The sequence below is a fragment of the Neodiprion pinetum genome, chromosome 5, assembly GCF_021155775.2.
Source record: "Neodiprion pinetum isolate iyNeoPine1 chromosome 5, iyNeoPine1.2, whole genome shotgun sequence".
NCBI classification, from domain to species: Eukaryota; Metazoa; Arthropoda; class Insecta; order Hymenoptera; family Diprionidae; genus Neodiprion; species Neodiprion pinetum.
In genome coordinates this window covers 3520127-3541384 of record NC_060236.1, presented here as the reverse complement: position 1 = coordinate 3541384, position 21258 = coordinate 3520127, and the positions used below count along the sequence as shown (strand labels likewise).

Here is a 21258-nt window from a genome sequence, read left to right as displayed (position 1 = left end):
TTTCCTTCCCTCCTTCCTTTCTTCGACCACGTTTTCCGTCACGAAACCCTCAACTTAACTCACTGTTGATACTGTCAACTTTTCGCAGAGAGAACCGAAAGCGACGGTAGAAGAGACGCCAACTCGACTTGCCTTCTCGACATTTTCAGTTTCCTTACGTATATACATATATACAAGTTACCCGGGCCATCCCTTAATCAACTCTATTTGAACACATATTTTGAAACTTGAAACTCAATCTCTCTCTCTCTCTCTCTCTCACACACTCTCCCTTCAGACTTCTTATTATCCGTATATATAGCTAGCTAGGGTGGTGGTTCTGATTTGAGTTATTTTGTAATTTCTTCGCGCTCACCCCCCAGAAAAGTAATCGTCGTGTCGAATAGAAAAAAAAATAATCAGGCCAATTCCATAAAATTGTCGAAGCAGTCAAATTTTTATATGGAAAAAACGCATGCATTTGATACAAACACATGTATATATATATATATACATTTTTTTTTTAAAGAATAGTGTTAATCAGAATACCGCTGAGATAACGACTTGTTGGATTGACGCGTCAATTTTAAGGTTAGATTCGACGGTCATAGGTTACGTTACGTATATTGAGATTGAGTTTCGTTTAGCGCTCGGCCGACTGTGGCGCTGCAGTTTTCTCATTCAGTGTTGCCAACGTGACTCTGTCTAGTGTTAAAAAATTACCCGTCTCAGATTCATTGTTCCCAAGTGTACACAGACATAGTTATTATACGTATATCGGTAGGGGTTTAGCGGTGAACCCAAGGGAGGACAGGGTTGGTTATCTGCGGGGTGTCGGAGAGATGTGGTTTAGCAGTTATGACCACCACCACCACCGCCATCACCATCATCGTTGTCACGCTCCTCCTCCACCCCGTACGTCTATACCTGCGGTAAATCCTACTTAGCTTCACAACCCTCGAAAATCCATCCTAAGTATCATCCTCCGAAACCATCCCATCCCATTCCATCCACCACCTCCCATCCACCTTGCAATTATACCGCGTATAAATTCACCGAGTCGAGATTTGTGCCTAATTTAAACGATCGAAACAGAAGGCTTTCGCCTCTGCTTCGTCGTCTTCGTCGTGGATGGCAGGGAGATTTTCTTCTCTGCTCTGATTGTGAGTTCGCAAAACCTTAACAAGAGAGCAAGCAAGGAAGGAAGAAAAGAAGAAAGTTTTTTCTGTACTCGTAACAATAAGCTCAAATAGTGTTCAACTTTTTGCGAGGCCTGTTTAAACTCAATTTTATTTTTTCATATTTTTAATATATTTTTGCACCTTTTATACGCGCATCAGACTCTTGGGTGTCAAAGTCACTAGAATTTCATGTAAAACTGCAATGATTTGTTTATTTATATGTTCGTTACAAGTAATTAACGTGAAAGAACTTGCTTCTTTTTTTGTAGCACAGACAGCTGACGCATTTTTTTTTTCTTACGTATTTTTCATACGCAGTTTTATAATATACATATTTTTTAGAATTTTCCCCACGCTAGTTTGTTGAGAAAAAAAATAAAATAAAAATTAGTCGAACGTAGAAACGCGACGGAACAAAATTTTCCATTTTTTTTTTTTTTTTTTTTTTTTTTGCGAATATATAAAAAGTCATGCTTCATCCTGCAGCGTCATTCTTACACCCTCCCTTCCCCCCTCCGGCAACTTTCTTAATACTAAAAAACTCACGCTCCCGATTCCGTCCGTTGGTTACGTAATTTCATTCGTTTCTTTTATTGTTACCGCGGTTTCCTTCAGTTTTCATTCCTCATACACGACGCTGCCAGACATTCCATCCATCCATCCATTCATTCGTCTTCATGTTTTTTTTTTTTTTTGCTATTTTACGCCGAGCTGAACTTTTTCATCCAGTGAATAACCATGGCACATATTACATTTGTCATGGGTCTCATATATTACGCGTGTATTATTAACGTACGTACGCATCTGTGTGTATAGGTAGACTGTCGGGAATGAGTGCGATTATACATGATATGTATGTACTATGTATACATGTATACCGGAAAAATATCCTAAAACTTGAAAATCAACAGCGTACGAATTTTCGAGGTTAGAATCTCAAATAATTCGAGGCAGTGACTCGGAAAGGTTTGGGAAGCATTTGTTATTTGAGTCGGAAAGTCGATTCTTCGAAGAACGGTCGGAATTTAATGATTACGCTCTTTGAAAATTCAAACGTAGACATTTTTCTTAGGTTGGCCCGCCTGCGTCGCAGAAAAAAGTATCGCTGCGGTAAAATTTCGCCGACCAATGAGATCTAATCATTTGGCGCATGCGCTGTTGATTCTCAAGTTTCAAGAGATCGTCCCGGTATGTACAGGTACATAATATATTTAATATATACACGCGTGTACATCCCTGAGCAGAAATCGGGGAGGTTAGACACGAGGTGAGTGAATGGGTGTATCCTAAGCGGTGTAGTTAACCGAGGGTATGCGGTTTATGTGATCTATACAGCGAGAGTGGAAATTTGCAAGTCCGATTAATCGCGGTATGCGCGATAATGATATTCCGTCGTCTGCTTGGCCGAATTGCGAGAGTATATATATATATACATATATATATATATATATATATATATATCAAATCAAATTTAAAATTTTCATCCACCATACTGGATCCACCATTTTAAATTTACCAAATCTGATTTCAGATTCGTAATCAGCTAGCCTAAAAAACCATAAAATATTATCTCGTTATAAAACTTGATTCAGCACAATAATGTGTGATTAAAAGGATTTAAAGATAGTATTATGAAGAAAATATGAAGAAAAAAGGTCGTCCAGGGCAATTCCATGTATAGTGTATACATATATTGTTATAGGAAGGGGAACGATCAAGATATCAAACGAAACGGAAGAAAAAGAAGGACGGAAAAATAAATAAAAATAAATAATAATAATAATAATAATAATAACAACAACAGCAACAACAGACGACGACCACTGGTTGAATGCGACGACTCCATTTGTAAAACGTCTGGAAGTAAGAGAGAGAATTTCTGGTCCAAACGCTGCCGCAGAGGAGAGTCTAATCTCCTTTCTTTATTTTTCTCTCACTTTATCATGAACGTAACATCATCGAGACGAGTCGCACGGTTATACAAGGTATGCGTTAAAAATGAACGGAGCGGGTTTCATTTCATCCCTCAGATAATGTGCATGTAGTATGGGGTACAATAGACAAGGGAATCGACCGTATTAATATCCCCGTTTCGTTAATTTCCAAATTCCTCGAATGAACGCACATTTTTCTTATTGGTGGTCGTCGTTTGCAAATTTTTGGTCTCTTTTTTCCTATTTTGTTTTTTGCTTCGCTTTTCTTTTCCTTTTTTTCCTTCCTTCTCCTTAATCGTAAAAACGACGATGCAGAGAAGGATAATCGCGAAGAAGAAGAAGAAGAAGAGGAAGAAGAGCAAGAAGAAAAGGAAAGGGGGAAGGTAAGAAAAAAAAAAAAAAAACACAGACAAAAATTTCTCCTCCACTGCCCCCCCCCCCCCCCCCCCCCCCGCCCAATTTTCTATTGTACGTTTTACGCGCGGCGGTAAGGCAAAAACGGGAAGAAAAATATAGAAAGAAAAAAGAATCAGGGACAAGAGAAAAAGGGAAATAAAGGCTCGTTCTATTGTTAAAGGGCATAGATAAACGATCTCGTCCAGAGTGGCTGACATTTTGGGTTTTTCCTTGTCATTCCTTCCTCCTCCTCTTCCACCTCTTCCTTTCGTTATTATGATAGAATGTACCAACTCTCTCTCTCTCTCTCTCTCTCTCTCGAAGTAAAGGAACGACCATATATTACGTGTTATAATGATAAATAAAGGCTTTAAGAGTCAATGATTTTCAACGTCATGACAATATACAATGTCATTTAATTAACACGCCTCGAATTCTTTGCAATATTCCAAACACAGTTTCATATAATATGTATATATATTTTCAGAAATGTAAGTCGGCTAATTCCCTCCCCCCCCCCCCCCCCCCAAAAAAAAAAAAAAAAAGTTTGGGATCGGAAAGTCAGGTCCGTTCATTGAAAGCCTATTTTTCATCCGGGTTTTATGGGGTATTCGCTATATACATATACTCTGTTGTGTATATATATATATATAAAAGATACGACCAGATCGGTTTTATCGGTACAGTTCGATGTCCAAAATTACTGCCACGCTTATCCCATATATATATATAATATCCCTCCGCCCTCAAAATTATCTCTATACATCCTATCATCTTTTTCTTCTACATCCACCCTCGATGTTACATGTATGCCTACTATATTATACGCTGAGTATGTGAATGAAAGTCTTTTTCCTGTTATCGCTGCTGTTGTCGAAGTAATAATATAATCCATCTTTCGATTAACTCTTCCAACAGTGGAATAGAAACGAGAAAAAGAACAAGAAATTCGGATCAAGGGGAATTATTTATTGTTTGTATATTAGATCGCTTACACTTATATATGTATATATATATATATATATTACGCCGGAATCGCGCTGGTTTAGCGATTGTTTTAAAAATAAAAATTTCAAACCTCGCCACAACTTAAAAAACTTGAATAATTATTTGCGTGCGAATTTATCAATAAGAACGCCGAAGAAACGAAGAAAAAAAGGAAATAAAGCTAGAGAGAGGGAGAGGGTGAAAGAGAGATTAAGTTTCTCTCTTTCTCCTAACCTTAAAAGTTGACGAAAATTTTCACCAATTTTATTTCGCTTCAGCAAGAAAAAAATTTAAAACACGCATATATTTTTCGTGTACGACTTATCGACGAACGAAATAACGACGCGATGCAAAAGTCGAATGAGAAACGTATTAAAAGAGAAAATATATACGCGAAACGTGATACGAGGGACGGAAAAAAGCGGAAATGAGAAAAAAAACAAACAAACAAACAAACAAACAGGTAAACTATAAAGGAAAGCTCAGTTCGCTCGAGGGTGAAAAGTTGCGAAAGACGGAGGGGGGGGGATGGAAAAGAAAAAAGAAAAAGAAACGAGACGCTGCTGAAGAGTCGGAAACAAAGAAAGAGTACGTAATTTAAACTCGCAGGCGCGTCTCTGTCTTTATAAACCCATTTGCGATACGTTAATAAGGTTTGTTTTGCAAAACATTCAACGATATATCGATAAAGATTTTACCACGTCGATGTCTCACATTGGTTTCATAATTTTTTCCTTTCAAGTACGCAACGAAAAACGCGATCGCAATTATTTTCAGAATTTGTCGACCCGGCGTACCTGAAATATAATTTGTTATTTCAAACGATCGTTTGTTATTTCAAAATTTGTATCCGGCAAAAGTTTCGGGTTTCCGACCGGTCGACTTTTACGTCTTTTTCGGGATTTTTACCCGCAACAGTTAAATTAACACAATTCAAAATGGTATAACCGAAAAGTTGAAAATATATATTTATATTTATATATGTACGAGCCCCGTATAATTGTATATTCATAAGATGAAAAATTTGGGATGAGGAGAGAGAGAGAGAGAGAGAGAGGAAAAGAAAGAAAGAAAGAAGGAAAGAAGACAAAAAATAAAAAAACAATAAATAAATAAAATAAAACCAAGCGCCGAAAAGTTTCGAAACTGAAAAAATATAAAGTATAATCGTCGTCCTAAGAAAAGTTTTAACGGCCGTTTCACGATTTTACATGCAAAGAACGATCGTATTTATTTTTTTTACCCCAAACATTTTTTACAGCGAGAAGAAAATTGAATGGGAAAAGAAAAAATTGGAAATCACAATTTCTTTCGAATTACGTTAAATTTGCAATAACATCCGTTGTAACACGGATTTGTTTTATCTCTTTCAAGGATCTTACGAAAAAAATTAACCATATTATTTGAAACGTTTTTATTATCAGTTTACTTGATTTTCATTGTTAACCTATTTGCACTACAATTCCCAGGGTGTGTTTAGTCTTATTGACAACGAGAGACGTGTCTTCTAAATTACCAAAAAAAAAAAAAGAAAAAAAATGTGCTTCGTTAAAATTTTCCCACCCTACACGAACGCGATCTCGAACGATCGTAAATACATAAATATTATATAGTATACGTATAACAAATAGAATCCAAGGCGTGAAATATGCAACCGAAGAATCGAAGAACCGAACAACGAAGTACGTAACATTATAAAAATAAAGTTTTAAAACGAGAAGTTACTGAAATCCGATTTTTATTACCATTTCCTTCCTTCTTTCCTTCTCCCACTCCGCAGTCGCTACCCTCGTTTTTCTTATCCAGATATTAAAAAATATCTCCTCCAACAGGCGGCGGCGAAAAAAAAAAAAAAAAAAAAAACGTACCAAATATGAGGAAATAACAAGGAAAAAAATGAGAGAGAGAGAGAGAGAGAGAGAGGGGATAAAAAATAAAACATATTCCGAGCGTAACGTTTGATTTCATTGTTGTTTCACACGAAACGCGTATGCGTGTGAAAAGTAAAATAATGATAATAATAATAAACATATCGACCAAAATTTGCGGCAATTGCTGCAAAACAAAGAATTTTCAAACACCGTCGAAAATAATGAACGACAAAAGTGAAAGTGCGAGGCGACTTTCGAAGTCTGACCAAATACTGACATCCACTACTATTTACGTCACGAACGTATGAGGACGGTCAAACAGTTATCTACCTTTTCCACCGCGCGTTAACTCGGCACCAATTTATCAATTATTCAATTTTATCGTTACTTATCGTTTAGTTACCTTTAATTTCGTCGATAAAATACTATCGTAAAAATTCCGTAGGCGCGTATCTGCGCGATATTTTATAAAATTTTCATCATTTTTACCCTTCGACGTTTTATCTCTACCGTAAATATATTCACGTTTTCCGCTCACATATGAAAACCTGATTTTCTCTCCTACGGTGAAGGTATAATCTAGCCACGTACTTGACACGTTATTCTGACGATGATTGACCCGACTTGCTATTTATTCCCTCTATAAAATGTATGTATACGTGATACGATTCGTGCAATATACGTCAATCACAAATACTGAAAATTCGAATCTAATAATCCTTTCCGCGACATTTCCAATTTCTATATTCAACAATTTTATGTATCTTCAATTTTGCCTTTTCATTTTCCTTTAGCGTAGCTTCCGGTATTCCAATAATATCAAAATCTACGTAAATTATAAAAATTCTCAGACGTGAAAAGAATTTTACTCATTCTCGTTGCGAATGTGGGTCCATTTTCCGTCAAACCGTACGTGAATAAAAATTCCAATTTTTTCATTTCGTCAAAAATTTTATTGGCGATTACAGCCAACGAAGAAAGTATTGGAGGACGGTTTTCCATTGTTTTCGTTCGCGTGTTCTTGACGTATAAATTTTTCAATATTTTTCAATACGCAGCGACGATGGAACGAATTTCGATCAGAGACTTCGGATGGATTTAACGTTTCGATTTTTTATACTCACGTGATATCGGAGACATATTATTGAGAAAATATACTGAGAAAAATTTCACTTGTTACAGTAACTAGAAAAATTGGGTAAAACAGGTATCGTGAAAAAAAAAAAACTGTTTGAATATCGTTGGAATTAGGAAAAACGAGACAATTTTGCGCTATCGTCGATTCTTTTTTGCTTATTGCAAGGCAAAAACTTTTTTCCATAAAAATTTAATTCTCAATTCAATCCTTCTGTACTTCAAAGGATTTGATTACTTGACGTGTTAAATACGATCGAGATGAGTGACGGGAAAAACAAAAAGAAGAGAAAACAAAAAATATGCGTTACTTGTTTAATCGCCTTGTGCAAGCGTGTATGTAATGCGAAAGGGAAGGATGGGCGAGAAAAAAAAGAGACGGAGAGAGATAGAGAAACGAGGAAAGGAAAGGTAGTCCAACAAAGGTTACGACACGACACTCGCGGTTTTCCTTCGTCTTCGCGCCCCTGGATTTGACATTCGTTTCAATTGTCTCACGCGAGAGAAAAGTTTCGTTCTTTTACTTTTACACACGCATGTGCATATAATAATACACGCGGTAAATAATATTTTCTTATTCTTTAGTCATTTCACTCTCCCAACGTTTACACGCGTAGATGATTTCGCACTCTTGAGGGACGGAGTTGAGGTTCTGAATTTGAAAAGTTCCGAAAGCGCTGAAATTACGAATTATTTGACGGAGAAGCTCGAAGTAAAGAAATCAAACTTTGAAGTAACAGCAAAGTTTCGAACCGTCGGAAAGCCGACGGTTTCAAAGTTCCGAAATGCGAGGTTCTGAAAATTCAAGTTACGATAGGGCAAAGTTTCGAAAAGTAAAGTTACGATGGTGAAAAAATTTCGAAAAATAAATATTCGATAGAGTAAAATGTCGAAAATTAAAATACACTCGCACGGCTTAGTTTACTCGACGAGTTGGTGTGAAAAATCAGAAAAACCGAAGAATACGAAACTCTGATGTATTCGTCAAAGTTTGATTTCTTTACTTTAAGTTTCCAAGTTTCTCTGCCAAAAAATTTGATATTTGGCGCATTGGGAACCGTTCAAATTTGGAATTTCAACCCAGCCCCCAGAGATACGATTCGACAATTTTAAAATATATCTTTTCCCAACACCCACGCATAAATTTCTACCCACCTACGTAAAAGTCTGCAGTTTTTCCGATGAAAAAAAAAAAAAAAAGAAAAAGAAAGAAAAAAAAAATACGCTTAGCAGCAAGGAGAAAGAATAAAAGAAATTTGTATACAATAAAACGTATATCTACAGCAAACAGAATCGTGGGCGAGTTTTTTTCGGGGAAATGTGATTGGTTCAGAGTCTTTATTTCGAAATACTGCGTTTATCTAAATAAAAGTACACGGGAGACAAGGTGGTGGTGGTGGTGGTGGTGGTGGTGTGTAAATTTGAAATACAAATGAGATTCGCGCGGCAGAGTGAGATATAGAGAGAAAAAGAGAAGGACAAAAGGAAACCTCGATACAAAGAAGAGTACAGAGTGAAAGAGGGAAAGAGAGAGACGGCGAAAAGTGTAATTAGTTAGATTGGAACGGCCGGATGAACGACGAACAAACGAACGAACGAACGAACGAAAAGCAGCAGCAGCAGCGGCGGCGGCGTGGCGGAAAAACAAGAGGAGGGAAAAGGATAAGAGTATTACCGGCTTTACATATATTTATTTCTCTCGCGTTCGATTTGATTGCTTTTTCCAGCCTCTCGCACCTTTTCATCCCTGCCTCCATTCTTTATTACCGTCGGTACTTACGCATGTTACATAACGCAACAGACACACACGGTAACGTAACGATAATAATCGATGTAAACAGCCGTTCGTACGATATCCAGATTATTAAACGCGTACTTGTAAATAATATAACGTACAATTTAAAAAAGAATTATATATATATATATATATATATATATATATATATATATATATATATATATATAAATAAAATAAATTAAATAAATAAATTGGTCGATGTAAAGAAACGTGTAAAGAAATTAATTCGTCGCCGATGAAATTAACGAGTGACGGGGAAACGAGTGACGGAAGATAAAAAAAAAAAATTCTCATCAATCCGAAATAGATTATAACGCGCCAAATAATTGGAGGCAACCGGGATATTTTTTTAATTTTTTTTTTTTCACGCCGACAAGCGTTGATCGAAAATAGAAAAGGTACCTGTTCTCTGTAATAATTAATATCGCGACAAATGACAATTTTTTATACACGTAACGTGTCCAACAATTATTCAAACAAATGGGAGAAGCAAAAAAAAAAAAAAAAAAGTTCCATAAAGAAAAATGTAACGCAAAAACCTGCAGAGAGAATTTTGCTTACAGTATACATATATACTTTTGTTTTTAACCAAATGTTTAATTTGAAATATTATACAGGTATTTTTTTTAATTCCCGTCTCTCTTCGATCTTATGTTCTTCTATTCGTTATAATGATATTACTCTCCGCGACATTTTCACATCGCACGATCCACCCGCTCCCGTGGCACTCGACCCATTTTCATCTACAAGATACGAATAGGAATACCAATAATTGCAATAAAATAACAAAATGTATACCTGCTTACCATAAGTCATGAAATTTACTCAGTTATTATATATAACGCTCGTTGAACGAAAAAATCCGAATGAATATCAAATCGAACAATGTAATGTATTATATATATAAATAAATAAATATACACACACACACACACACGCACAATCTATATACGTAAAAAACACCAGCCCAAGTGCGGAAGGAACAAATAAATAAATAAAAGAAGCAGAAGCAATTAGGCACGGAAAGAGATAGAAAAGGAGAATAAAAAAAAAAACAAAAAAACTGGTACCCGTAACTCTCGTCGTAAAAATGCAACGAACTGCACGCGGTGTGTATAATTTACCTCCGTGTTCATACACGTGTGTAAATGTATAATACAGGTAGAGGTTATACACGACGTCGCAACAACTCTCGTATTAAGGGGAAAGGTAAAGGGAACGGGGCACGATATTCGCGGTTCGTATTTACAATACGCCAAGGGGTAGGGGGTGATGTTATCGATCGAGGTCAGCCCGCCCCCCCCTCATCCCCCAAACCCGCCCACGCAGCCATCCACCACCCACGCCGGCGTCACCTAGACGTCAGCTATTCAAAACCGACCCGCCGCGCCACGTTTGCACAATTTTCCGATCCAACCTTGCACCGCACCTTATATTGTACCTTATATATACGCTCTATTACAGGTAGGTGTACATACCTACGCGTGTTGGATATACGTATATATCTAGGACTTGTATATACGAATACTGTAAACCTCCCCTCCCCCCCCCCCCCCCCCCCGACAAGCAAAAAGGCAGGCAAGATTCTATTCGAGACGAATGTTATATCGCCGAATTGTTCGCGAACAGAAGAACGCGGCGTCTGATCCTCGCGGTTCATGATTTTGTTTGACAAATAAAAAAAAAAAAAAATGTCCGTCCTCTTGTCCCAACTCCGAAACAGTATATCCTAAATTTTTGCCAATTTTTTCATACAATCGTTGGATTATTTGCAAGTGTTGAAAGCGGTTTTCAAAAGGAACATTTTTAAAATGCTGAAGAAATTTTCAGACACCGTATTTTTCTAGTACAAACATTTGCAGACCGAGCCGATAATGGGTAGCGATTATTGTTTTTTTTTTTTTTTTCTATCAACTCAAACATCGTTTGAACGATCCGAAAATTCCCAATACTTGTATTTTTCACTTGAAACATTTCCAGACTGGTTCCATTACGGGGCGAATTTTGTTTATTTTTTTTTTTTTTTTTTGGGCTCGATCGATATATTTTTTTTTTCTTATCAACTTCGTAATGAAACCGGTCTGAAAATGTTCGGAATGAAATTTCGGAATTCGGAATTTTCAGACCGTTTGAAAAAGAAAATACGGTATTCGAAATTTTTTTTAAAGAATTTTAAGAAACGTCCTTTTCAAAATCGCTCTCAATATTTATAAATAATTAACCAGTTGAATAAAAAATGTCAAGAAATTCAGGGTACCGTTTGAAAGTCGGGACAATTGCAGAAACGAATTTTCAATATAATAAAATAATGACAAGGGTCAGACGTTTGTTAGGTTCGCATGGAATTCCCCATGTACGTAATATATGGTCAATAAAGAATGGGCTGCATTACACAGTCAAATAACAACGAAACATCGTATAACAACAAATAATAAAGTGCAGAAACAGTACGCAATAACTCTGTGTAAACACGTGTATGCATGTATGCATATATGATGTATAACACTACCATCTATACATTCTTAAGCTAACGTTGCAAGATTAAGCGACGCGATAAGCCGAGCGTCGTTTGAGCTTGTTGAAAATCGATGCGAAGGGCCTATATATTTCATATACATAGGATACAGGGTTACACTACGTATAATTCGCGTATATGCATGTTTCAATATAAGACGCGACAAATCGAAGCGTTTGCCCCCCTCCGACGTTACAATATATACATGTGGGATATTATATCCTAGATACATGTGCGTACATGTATATGTAGTATACCTTTTTACATGCATTTGGCGAACAAAGAGACGGTACGAAGGCAGAAAGCTCTAAAGCTGTACAATAAGTTCTCGCACGCTGCTAAAAAGCAAGCGCAGCGTCGGGGTCGCGGCAAGATTATATTTATGTGTGTGAGTTTACATGTATCAGACTGTGTAGAAACAAAATCGACCATTTTTTTTTTTTTCAAAATTCAGGACTAAATACTGTTCGAAATGACGAAAAAACGATGCTGTCCAAGTTTCAGCTCTCAATATATAATATTTAAAGGTGCTTGATAGCGATTTTCTATTCCACATTTGAATAGCGTTGGAAATTTATTGTTTTTTTAACTTTGGAATTTTACAACTCGTCAATGCGTTAGTGAACCGATTGGACCGGAACTTATTTCTGCAGGGAATTGAACGCTCTGCAAAAAAGATATTTATTTATGTTATCGTTTTATGATAAATCTACTTAAGAGTTGAAAGTTATTTAAGAACCTTGAATAAATTTTGAAAGAGTAAGATTTATCATAAAATGATAAAAGACCCTTTTCGCGAAGCGTTCAATTCCCTATTATACAAAAATACATTCCGGTCTTATCGGTACACTGATGCGCTGACGAGTTATAAAATTCCAAAGTTGATAAAACATAAAAATTTCTCATGTTATTTAAATGGGAAATAAAAACTCGCGATGAGGCGCTCCTAATATTAACATTAAGTCATTTCAAACAATATTTTCGCCTTAAATTTTGCAAAAAAAAATTACTGATTCTTTTTGATACAGTCTAATATGTATATATATTGTATATTGTGAATTATATATACATATATATATATATATATATACAGTTCTGAAACAAAATCGTTTTGTTTACGTTGGTACATGATTGAAAAACTCAAGGTTGTGGGTAACAAAAGAACCTTGTGAAGAACGGTTAAAACTTGAAAAGTATACAATGATCTCGAGACAATTTTATTGCATTCATTCACTCTGCAATAAAAAAAAAAAAAAACATTTTCAATTCGTCAACAATTGATTCGTTAAATGGAAACCAATTGTTAGAAAGAAAAAAAAATGAACGATTGGATAATCAATATCAATGATTGCTGATAGGAAGATAAATTCAGAGAATGCGAAACCTTGATTTGAGTGTTATCATTATAAGTTCATAGTCCGAATCGATCCTGGATAAACTTGAGATTTCTGAAAGTTTCGTGAAAGCGAGTTTTATCGGCACAAAAAGCTTAAGACGAGCGACACTCGATGACAAATCTCGACAAGCGGATGTCCGCTGCGGCGTTTGTATCACAGGTGATATAAAATACCGACTGACGTGTGTAGGTAGTATGTACATACAGTACATATGTACGATCTCTCTATCGGGCAGGTCAGGGATGATCCTGGATGGTGGAGAGGCGACGACGGACAATCCTCGACGATGACGACGCGTGTTTCCTGCTGTCCTGCATCTTCCCCCTGAATCAACCGCAGGCATCGACGCTCACCATTCGCCGCAAGTTCCGATTCCACCTTCGTCCCCCAGAATTGGCCAGCTTCGAGAAACGTCAGTCGGATTTTTATATACCTGTGATACAAAAGCGCCGCAAGTTCGGGATGTCAATGTTCGTTTTACTCCCCGTTCAACTTCTTCTTTTTTCGTCGTGTAGCCGCAGGTTTCGGCCAATCAGGATTCACCCTCACCGCTGCCGTCGGAAGATCAGTCCTCGATTCGGCGGATCGTCGTCATCCTTCCTCGTCTCCTGGCCTCGCAGATTGATGCTGAAGTTGATGCCGTGGATTCGGCATCGATGCGGGTGTGTCTCGTTTAAGACTAGTTGTGCCGATGTAACTCGTTTTCATTAGAGGTAATAAGCTCCTCTTTTTTAATCGCGTGATATCGAGATAAACGCGTGGAATGCCGAGAAAAAAATAGAGGAGATAGGTGATTAACAGTAGAGAAAAAGAAAAAAAATGCTAGGCAGAAACAAAAATTAAAAAGGTATTAACGTTCAAATTAGAGGGTGAAAGAGGATTCAATTATTGCGCCGGTTCGTTTCGCTTCACTTCATCCATTCTGCAATTTATTCCAGTACATAATACGTACATACGTATGTACATACTATAGGTATAACTGTTATACATACGTACGTACATTCGCGTTGATTCGAAACGCGGAACAGCGAATATGCAGTCAATTATCGGTGATCCCTAGAATGTGTGGGTAAGTGTGCAGCAGTAGATATCGACGTCAATGACAATTGCACAACGATAACAACAACAACATGAACAATCAATCCTCCATATTGTATAATAATTGGCAATTAGATGATATAACCTAGGATGGAATGGAAATCCAAGGGAAACTCGATCATTTCCCGTTCAGTCAGCTGCAGCTACCAAAAACGTGTCGTCTCTCCGCCGTCGCTACCGGTTTTCTCTTCTCTTCTCTTCTCACGATCATAAATTAGATTTACGCTCCAATCCCTCTACTTATCGTCCAGTATTGTTGAGTGGCAAATATTTTTCGTCGTGTATTTCGTGCGATAATGATTGATGAGTGAAAAAAAGTAACAGGAAGAAAAATGTACAACGTATTTAAAATCATGTTGAAGTCAGTAACGTTATTGCAACGATTCATCATGCTGAGGGAAAAAGTTATTTTGCGATTTTGGAACTGTGTGAGATTTAGTGAACCGTGATAAAAAAAACACATACCTACTCGTATTTTAAAATATTACTACCTTCATTGTCCCGTCATCGTAAAAATAAGAAAATAGACATTTTTTCCGCAATATATTGTTACGGTTACGTTACTAACTTCAATTTCGTTATTTAAACTCGTCCGTTCAAAAAACAAAAGCGGATCGATCGATCGATCGACCGACCGTTATTAAACAAAAGACGAAATGTCGCAGTGTTCAGTTCGCGACAAATAGAGTACACCGTGTAAACACGATTTCAAATTTTGACTTACCAGTCGCTCCAACGCCGCTTGCAATGATCGTCAAGGAAACTGCGATTGCGAAAACAACTCTGAGGTCGCGTCGCTGCTCCCGATGCTCTTCCCTCTGTTGTTGTTTTCGTTGTAGATCCATGCTGCGAAGTATGACCTGGCTGCGTCCTTCCGTCGGCGAGGTTCGAACTCAACAATTCTAACTAGCAAACAAGCATCAGAGATTAGCCGAAACTCTTCGCACAGATTTACATTATTGTGATTGTTCTCTTATTGTCTCCGCGCGTTTTACTTTACTCCCGATTTTCGATTGTTTCAAATCGATGATAACAACATCGGACCGATCTCCGTATTCGTATGTTTGTTCGAGTCTATGTTCACTCTCTTTCTTACTTTTTCTCCTTCATTATCTTCGCGCAACGAATTTCGAATCGAGTTTCACCGCGAGGCCGACTCGCACCATCCGCGCACCTCACTCTGAAGTCCGTACACATCCACGAGAGGGAGAGAGCGAGAAGATGAGAGAACGAACCGGAGCATCAACCGCGCTCCCTGAACGTCGGTCGTAAACTGCGTCGTATGTTCGCCAGTTCACGTCTGGACCGTATGGCGGGTGGAAAATGATACGCGCCCCCGAAATTCGGGCGGCGCTCACCAGACGGCGCGGCTGTTCCCTTCAACCCTCGAATGCGGCCGAAGTTAGGAGCGAAGCTATACCACCAACGATTTACCAGTTTTTAACGCTTTTTACACACTTCACGACGCCGCGACGGACGTCCGAGACGTTGCATGTTTTATGTCAGCGTTGCCGACCCTGAAGAGTTTTTTAGATTTAAAGAACAATCATGTGTTGGTTTTACATATACACACTTATGTGCCCACCATTCTGGTATTCGTATAAGATTTGTTCGTGTCCTGACAAAAATTTTCCACAACAGTGATAAGAAAAAATAATTTCTTTGAAATGGTATTCGTCTTTTAATTCACTTTCAATACTTCAGTTTTGTCGCATTCCTCGTTCTGGTTTCTGAGGTACAAGTGGAACAACATTCCAGACCATTATTTTTCTTATTATTACTATCACTATTACACGCATTACAGGAGCTTATGCAGATTTACAAAAACATACGTTCAATAATACCTTCCTGCTCGTAGCTGTGGTATTCTTTTTCTTATATTTCTCTCGGTGCCTTGTATTTTTTGCACTTGGGATTGGGTGCGGCGCATGGCACGTAGTACTAAAATTCTGTGGTTTAAAGTACACTAGAATATTCCAACTTTTCTCTCCTTTTTTCTCTGACACTCGGCGAAGTCATTAGCGAAAAACCGCATAGCGGAGTGCCCGCGGTTTCATTTCTGCACGAGTGATTTCTGTACACAGAATATAAAATCTGACGCATGCATATTTCACACCGGTTTAATTCTGATGGATCACTGCGGATCTGTTGCTACTGTTATAACTGCTATTCGAGTAGATTTTGATTCGATTTCAAAACAATCACGGAGTCGTCGAGCTCGGCTTGTAGAGTGCGAGAGCGAGAGAGAGAGAGAGCGAGAGAAAGAGAGCCAGACAGAGAGAGGAGGGGAGCTATTCAGATTTTGCATTTCAGATTAGGATATATATACGCAAACGTTTGGGTCCGATTATATACAGGGTGTACCTTTACGCCCTTAGCTGTCTCTATGTACGTAGGTTTAACGGTAATTTAGTTACACCATGAGTCGAGTTCTAGATTTATACAGCTTGAATAATTTCCGCAGTACGAGCCGAGAGATACTTCACATTAATTGATGTGCCTTCCATCTTCGCGTTAGACAAAACACTTGGTTGTCCATAGGTGTGCACATTGCACCATTAGCTTCAGATTTTAAAGCAAGTAATTCTCATTTAGAAGATTTATAATATATTTCGTCTAATTCGTTTTCGGCACATAGATTCTTCCCGAAAGACTAATACAAGTCTCTCGTTTCCCTTTTGTTTCATGGATATACACGTATAAAAATTGAAAATAGATAAACGAATGAATCGACATTCGCAGAATAATAAAAATATCCACAAATTATTGCCCGAGGGGTGAATAATTTTGAGGATGAAAATGAAGGGTTTGCGGTTCTTTCGGATAGCGAAAGAAGGTGTCTTATCAAATTTAATATCTTCATTATTTCGACGCTCATTTCCTTTCTTCCCGGGTTTCTACGCTGCTGCTTTTCTTTCCCTTCTTTATTGGATCTGATATTATTGGTAGCTTGGACCTACGGAGAATTGCGAAATTCTGTTTGACTTCCCTCGCTCTCTTGCTTATTGTTATGGCTATGGCAGTTTCGTATTAGCACACATAACTCGCATATTCTACGGTTCTGCAGGTTCTCTCTTCTCAGCGAATAAAAGAGGAGGATGAGTGTATAGAAAACGTAGAGGATGAAAAATGAAAAGAAAATGAAAAGAAAATGAAAAAAAAAAAATTAGAAATCTTCAAAGTGACGTTTCAAGAGAAAACCAGGGGTAGGTAATAAGAGAGGAAGGCGAAAGAAAACAAACAAAAAAAAAAAACTGCGGGCACGTGGCGTAATATGAGATGAAGCGCGAGATGAATGAATGCGTGGAACGAATTTGAAAAATAAAAAAGGCCTCTCCCGCTTCGAACGATCCAACTGTGCGTTTGAAAAATGACAAATGAAAACCGCGAGTTCTTATCAATCTCTAATATTGGGTATTAATTTTTTGTTCCTCGGCGTATTTTCTACAATGAAAAAAAACATACATTCATGTAATTGAGAAACCAAACGATTTCGAAACATGTACAGGAAAAAAAAACAGAAGACAGGGAAAAAAGCTTGAAGCTTACGAAACTTGCAAATCGCTTTCGTTTGGGTTCATCAATATAAATTGTCCGAAGTGTGGATGGAAATTATGTCAATTATAACAGAAGAGCAGGTGCAAGATTTCCGGTTTCATCTCTCATCGGTGTGATCATTACACAAAGTCAGGGGGCAGAATGAATTTGAGGGGTTAAAATTCCGCAGTACCCAATCACCGTTTCCTTAATGACCGCTGGTCATTTCTAGACCCGTAACCCTATATTCTCATTCCCCGTAATTAGGATGAATTTGACCGTTTTCGGGGGACACTAATGATAAGGATGGGACCTGCTGCGACCCTCCTATTTTAGCAAATTTTCGTAAATTCTCTTGTATCCGGATAAACATCACGTGTGAATATAATAATATAGAGTTGAGAAGTTGAGAAGCTTATTCTATCTAACGGTATTCCGGTATTATAAAGTCAAGAGGAATAGTTTCAGTGAATTTGCCTGGTACGTTATATCGAATACTAAACTTAGCAGCTTCAAATTCAAATACAATAATCAACTTCATTACACAATCTTGGTTGAAGAATGTTTACATAGTGACTTTGGAAGATATTCCGTATAAACGAAGCTTGTATGGTAATTCTAAGCGTGCGGCAACAGAATGTTTTTTTTTTTACTTTATCTTCACAGACGTGTATTCAAAAGTTTTCAAGTTCTGTAGACCTTTAAAACACTCTATTCATGCGCTGCTATTGAAGAGCGCCGCGCGATTCTCTCTCAATTTTTTTTTTCTTCCTTCCTTTTTTTGTCCGGTAGTAATTCAAACATTGCCTGCTACGTATCGGGTTCGATTCGTTTCTCTTTGCCTCTCGTGCCGGAAAAATCTGTCGCTTTAAATGTGCGTATATTCACCGTCGCGTTTGAACGTTGGCTATGATATATCTATAGAGGCTTCTACGAACAGAGAAAGAGAAAGAGAGGAAGAGAACATTTTTAATTAGAGCTCAGTCCGTCACCCCGTAATGCCACCCCCGCATGGCTCGACGCGATTCCTCCCCCAACTTCAACCCTGACGTGGCGAGGCGATGGAAGGCCCTCGACCACCCTCGCCAACGAGTAGTGAGATACCTACTCGTTTGAGCTGCGAGTGTTCATTATGCTCGGGGAATGACGAACGTGATACATGCAACTCTCCACAGGGTATCTGTGCAAGGTCTAGCAGCACTGACCTCAAAATCAGCATGCGGATGCCTCTGCGGATTCCGTAGGTATAGGTTTAATACAGTCCTTTCTATATTTTCTGGCTGCCTCCATATGCCTTCAGAGTATCTACAAAAAATGCAAAACCAAGGGATGAGAATAATACTTGGATGCATCAGAAGAGTAAGAATCAGCAGTGGTATGTTAGAAATACTACATTTTATGTCGGTAAACGAAAGGATCGAGTACAATACGTGTGTAGTCGAATATAAAACTGTAAATGTGTTGTGCCTTGTATACTTGCAAAATAATATAAAATTAATGCAATATAGAGAAGGTGTAGGTACACGGAAAAAAGGAAATATTTATACCAGTAGATGAATAAATACGGAAGAACGGAGAATGTTATGGTATGAAGGATTGAAAATTTAGGATGTTCTACTCTATGAAATAAAAAAAGAAGACCGATTACCAAATTTCAAAATAATGCTAGCGAAACATATTCAGAAAAAAGAGGGAGGAGCCAAAATATGTCATGTATATTAGGACTTCGTTTAGTAGGCTACTTTGAAAAACACTATTAATGACAGATATGCTGTATTATTGCAATGTATAAGCAAACTTAAGTAGCTATTGAAGCTAATGGACGACTTTTATTCATTCATGCATTCATTTTCCGCCGAAAAAAACGTTAGTCTTTGCCTAGATCCTACACTCATATCAGCTAGTTCTCGAGTATATTCTTTCCATAAGAATTACACGGTCTAATGCATGATAGAGATGGAATGATTTCAAATTGATGAAATCTACTTTGTCTAGAGAGGTGTGAAGAGATAGATAGATCAATAGATAGTAGATAAATAGATAGATGGATAGAATGATAGATGGTGAGAGAGAAAGGAAAAAAATCGTAGATACGAAGGTATAATGATCATCTCGAGAGTCGATCACGTACCGGTGCAGCCATAACAGTACGACATCATATTATACCCACCAGTACCTGTTCGATACGGGTGTCACCGACAGAATTTCATACTGACGGAGAGTCACTTGACCCCTACTCGGTTCACAATTATCCCTGGGATTCTTCCTGCCGTCCGACGTCAACGAATGTCCTACAAATATCCGGAATATTAATGATAAGTGACGGTTTGCAGTGTTCAATCATGCAGGCATTCGCCAAGTTATTTGAATTATATAATCGCATTATAACGTTGGACGTTGTACCGGTACACTTATATTAATAATCCGCCTCTAAGATGCAGTCGTCGAGACCGATATGATTAGATATGCTTTTTATCTGAGCATATATATACCGACATGGCCAAAATTCACGTAACTTTATATCTGATCGTTCGTATATTATCATATTGAAGTATTCATGGTCAGATGTGAACTTTTTTCCCCGGGCTAGTTCATGGTCGTCGATTTTGGATGTCGGAATCATCGAAAATCGTAGACATTGGAATTTATTGCAGCGAAGACGAGTTAGTTTGAAAAGTAATTTGAGCAATGAGCTCAACCAAATCCAACCTTTAATTTTAACTTGTGATTATGCGTTACAACGGTCCAAGATGATAATGCAGTCAGTGTGTCATCCTCTGTGATTTTGATGTATCCTCACCATTGGTACACACATCAGATGCCGTCCAAAGCGAGTTACGCTGCGGAAATGGTAAGAGGATATTGCGTGTATTTCCGAAGGCATTGATCATCAGTATTCCGTAAACTGTAGATTTGGAGCTGGATATAGATGGTCGTAGAATAAGGTCGCTGACAACTGATCGTTCTGAGAGTGGACTCTGTCCAAAATCAAATATCTAAAATTGAACAATCATAAATTATAATTTTGCAGTGTATTGCGCCTAGGATTTTTTGTCCATCAGAGTACTGGATCAAATGTAAAAAGTAAAATACATGCGAACCGCACGTATGCAAAAGTGATTTTCGGGTTTCGAGATTAGATCCGAATTCCAGGAAACTGGGGAATACAGATACCAATTCGCAGTACTTCATAGGGAACAGAGATGGAGAGAAGGGAGAAGCGCTTAGTCTATCTCTGATTCGCCGTGTAGAGTGGGGAGCCATACTTATTCTCCCCTTCCGTAGAGGGGAGGCAGAACATTACGAAGGCAAATAAGAGAGGCAGCTCTTTACTAATACTCTGCGGAATATTAGCGGTGAAAAGGTCAAAGTTTTGATCGAGTTTGATAACAGACGAATCTATCCACGCGTGCTGTCAGATCATCGTTCAG

At 37.9% G+C, this 21258-nt stretch overlaps 1 protein-coding gene across 4 annotated transcripts in view; it reads right to left on the bottom strand.

The window, feature by feature from the left end:
• Positions 1–15572, bottom strand: part of LOC124219176 (uncharacterized) — a 62777-nt gene extending 47205 nt beyond the window's left edge. For 3 of the 4 annotated variants that reach the window (XM_046626404.2, XM_046626405.2, XM_046626403.2), the window contains exon 1: positions 15015–15572. In XM_046626404.2, coding sequence (XP_046482360.1) covers positions 15015–15135 — 121 coding nt within the window. In that variant the 5' untranslated portion in view covers positions 15136–15572. The remainder of the gene's footprint in view (positions 1–15014) is intronic. The other variant, XM_046626402.2, reaches the window with a different exon arrangement.
• Positions 15573–21258: the final 5686 nt, after the last annotated feature.